This window comes from Orbicella franksi, chromosome 4, assembly GCF_964199315.1.
Source record: "Orbicella franksi chromosome 4, jaOrbFran1.1, whole genome shotgun sequence".
In the NCBI taxonomy this organism is placed as follows: Eukaryota; Metazoa; Cnidaria; class Anthozoa; order Scleractinia; family Merulinidae; genus Orbicella; species Orbicella franksi.
The window spans coordinates 31,353,186-31,356,081 of record NC_138148.1 but is presented as its reverse complement, the minus strand read 5'-3'; the positions used below and the strand labels follow the sequence as shown (position 1 = coordinate 31,356,081).

At 45.0% G+C, this 2,896-nt stretch overlaps 1 protein-coding gene across 1 annotated transcript; it reads right to left on the bottom strand.

Annotated features, from left to right (window-relative positions):
* On the bottom strand, positions 1 to 2,896 carry LOC145484547 (uncharacterized). The gene is made up of 3 exons (XM_081463137.1): positions 1,420 to 2,896; positions 528 to 689; positions 1 to 251 (listed from the first exon to the last, which is right to left on the bottom strand). The coding sequence occupies exons 1-3, from the start codon at positions 1,580 to 1,582 to the stop codon at positions 1 to 3; spliced, it is 576 nt and encodes a 191-aa protein (XP_081319263.1). The 5' UTR covers positions 1,583 to 2,896.

Below are 2,896 nucleotides of genomic sequence, written 5' to 3'. Positions count from 1 at the left end.
CTACTTTAAATGTGTCAAAATTACGGGCAAATCCACCTCTCTTGTAGGTAACCGAGCGGTGCCGATTTTGTGGTCCAGATTGCGGGAAAACCCATCATTGCAAGGGTAGAATTTCAAGATTTTCCGGGTTTGCACACCCCAGACATCCCTGACCAGCACAAACAAGGTGGCCTGGAAATTATCGGTGACCACGGAGTACTGGTATAAACCTTGCTCGCCGAACGAGGGAGGACCAAGTTTCACGACCCAGTCTGTTGAGAGAAGTGGACACTGTTTCAAACAAACGCGTTTATTTTTTGCTACGAATTACGGGTGTATCCCACGCGTCGGATTAATATTTAGCTAAGCTTGCGATCTCGACGAACGCAAGACAAAATAGAGAGTAGAAGACAAACTAAGTTAGAAACACCCATACCAAATGGCCTGTCGAGCATCACACTCAACCTATTCTTCCAAGTTGGATCGACTAAAAGTGTGGATGTACTTGTTAGTTTTAGAGATCAGAGCTCGATTGACTTGTCACTTACATGGCGCGTCAACTGGTACGCCGTCAAGATGAACTTTTAGCTTTCCTGGCTGCCCGTGGTCTGGTATGTAGGCGTAGCCTGTGATGTTGTTCTGAGTGCCAGTCTCTGAATAGAGCCTTTCACTGTTCAGCACGCCGACTTTTCCATCTTTCCGCAAGGTGTCTGTGTAAAAGAAACAATATTAAGCAGGGAAACCTTAGAGGATGACTTGTCGAGTGTTTTGGAAGGACCGCCTCCACTGTTTTTTTTTTTTTTTTTTTTTTGGTTTGTTTTCTTTGTTTGTTTGTTTTTCTCGGGCGCACAACTAGTCTAAACCTTGCACAGGCGTTCGGTCAGTTAAAGTCCTGTGCGAAGATTGGTCAGGGGAAAACTGCGGAGTGCTTACGGACAGGGAGTACACCTCGTTGCTCCCTATATAACTCAACGCCCCTAAAACTGGCTAAGCCATTGCATATCGATGTCACAACTAGCCTGCGTGGCAGGCGTCGAAGGGGAGGGAAAGGGGGAAAAAACAAGCGCGCGAAGCCAAAACTCCCAAAACTCCCGCGCTCCTTTTGAACCTTTCCCTCCCCTTCAGCGGCCTGCTTCGCAGGCTACGTCACAACCCCTCCCTGTCCCCCTAATTTTTAGCGCAGCTCTTGCCGGAGTTTTCGTCAGCCCGAAATGTGGGAACACTTGGCACCCACGCTACCAGGGAGGTGTCGCTAGTTTTGGAATTTTTGTTATTTTTTAGTGTCATTTTATCGTTAATATTACTTTTTGATTCACAAATTCAATAGGCCAACGGTCACGGTCTGTTTTGCTAGACAAAGGCAACGCGAGATCCGGTACAAGAGATTGGGGTGTTCATTAAAAACCCAGGTTAAAAACCAACAAGTGATACTGTACTTACAGTCTGCGGTCACGCAAAACGCGCTACGTTCAAAAGTACACAGGACTGTGGCATCGGCATACATCTGTTTAGAACAGAGACAAAACAAGACAAATAATAAAATAAAAACGTAAGGACCCTGAAATGACATTACAGTATGGAACCAAAGTAGGTGGAAAAACATTTGAAGGGGAGCAGTCCGGGTTCTCCGGTTTTTCTTCCGGCTTCTTCAAACCTAAAGGCGCTTCAAATGCGCTTGAAGACCCACCACTCTAAATTCTAATTCGATCGGGAATGTGTCCCTGATTCGAAAAGCCTTGAAGTGTGACACGGCATATTAGTAAAGTTATTTGTTTACTTTATTTCTGTATTTACACGCATGACAACGTGGATAGAAAATTTGCATCACGCCCCACACGTGAATGTGAGTGTTACAGACCGCGCGGAAGGGTTGCATGGCTTACCAGAGAAGGCCCCTGACGATATAATTTGTACGAGCAAAGCAAGAGTAAGAACTTCTCTTCTTGGGCCCTGGAGCTATGAAAGGCTACGTATTTTATCATTGCGATTCTAAGACATATCGAGCGTCAATCGCGGAGATTTTCACAACAATAACTCCCATTTCTTATGCATAACTGTGTAACTGTTGTGCAATCAGGCTGTTACATAAGATGGAGGCGTAGCTTATATAATTACAAAAGTACCACTAACGTGGTAAACGTTTGCGTAATTAGTCTTACCGTCTGCGTGTTTCGATGATGCCAGATAATTTTTAAATTGTAAGCGCTTATCGGTTAAGTCATCAGTATGATCTGTCTATCATTTGGACATTGAACACCACTCTTCAACGTCACGATCTGTGTGTTGTCGGTTTGTTCATTTGTTTTGTTTTGTTTCAGGATATGGCTAATGCTTTATGTACTGTTATTTGCACGGCAGGTCCATGAACGACACGTCAATGGGTGAAAAACCTCGCTCCCTTCGTTTCACGTGGAGCATGAAGACAACGAGTTCCATGGACCCGCAAGAGATGATGGAAGAAATAAGGAAGGTGTTGGATACAAATCACTGTGATTTTGAACAGCGCGAAAATTTCCTGTTGTTCTGTTGCTATGGCAATCCCGCCGACGCAAATCACGTGCAGTGGGAGATGGAAGTGTGCAAACTCCCTCGCTTGTCGTTACACGGGGTTCGTTTCAAGCGCATCGCCGGCACATCGATTAATTTCAAGAACATCGCGTCGAAGGTTGCGAACGAACTGAAGTTGTGACAAGACAATTTGATTTGAATGCGGCGATTTGCGAAATCTGTGGAGGACGGACAAATCACTGGAAACGATTTTGGATACGAAATGCTTTCCCCAGCAATGCATCTGCGCAGAAAACCACTAAGTAAAGACGTTTTGGATTTTTTAGAACTTCATGGGTCGCACGACCCCCTCAGGAATGTGGACATCTTCTGTCTGTCTTTTGACGGAGGGCGGAGAATTTTGTTTCTT

Excerpts from the sequence above, each read along its gene's own strand:
- LOC145484547 (XM_081463137.1), bottom strand. The coding sequence starts at position 1,582 with ATGTTTTTCCACCTACTTTGGTTCCATACTGTAATGTCATTTCAGGGT. Across the intron at positions 690-1,419 it reads GTTTTGCGTGACCGCAGACT|ACACCTTGCGGAAAGATGGA; the intron begins GTAAGTACAGTA and ends TCTTTTACACAG. Across the intron at positions 252-527 it reads CGTACCAGTTGACGCGCCAT|ACTGGGTCGTGAAACTTGGT; the intron begins GTAAGTGACAAG and ends TTCTCTCAACAG.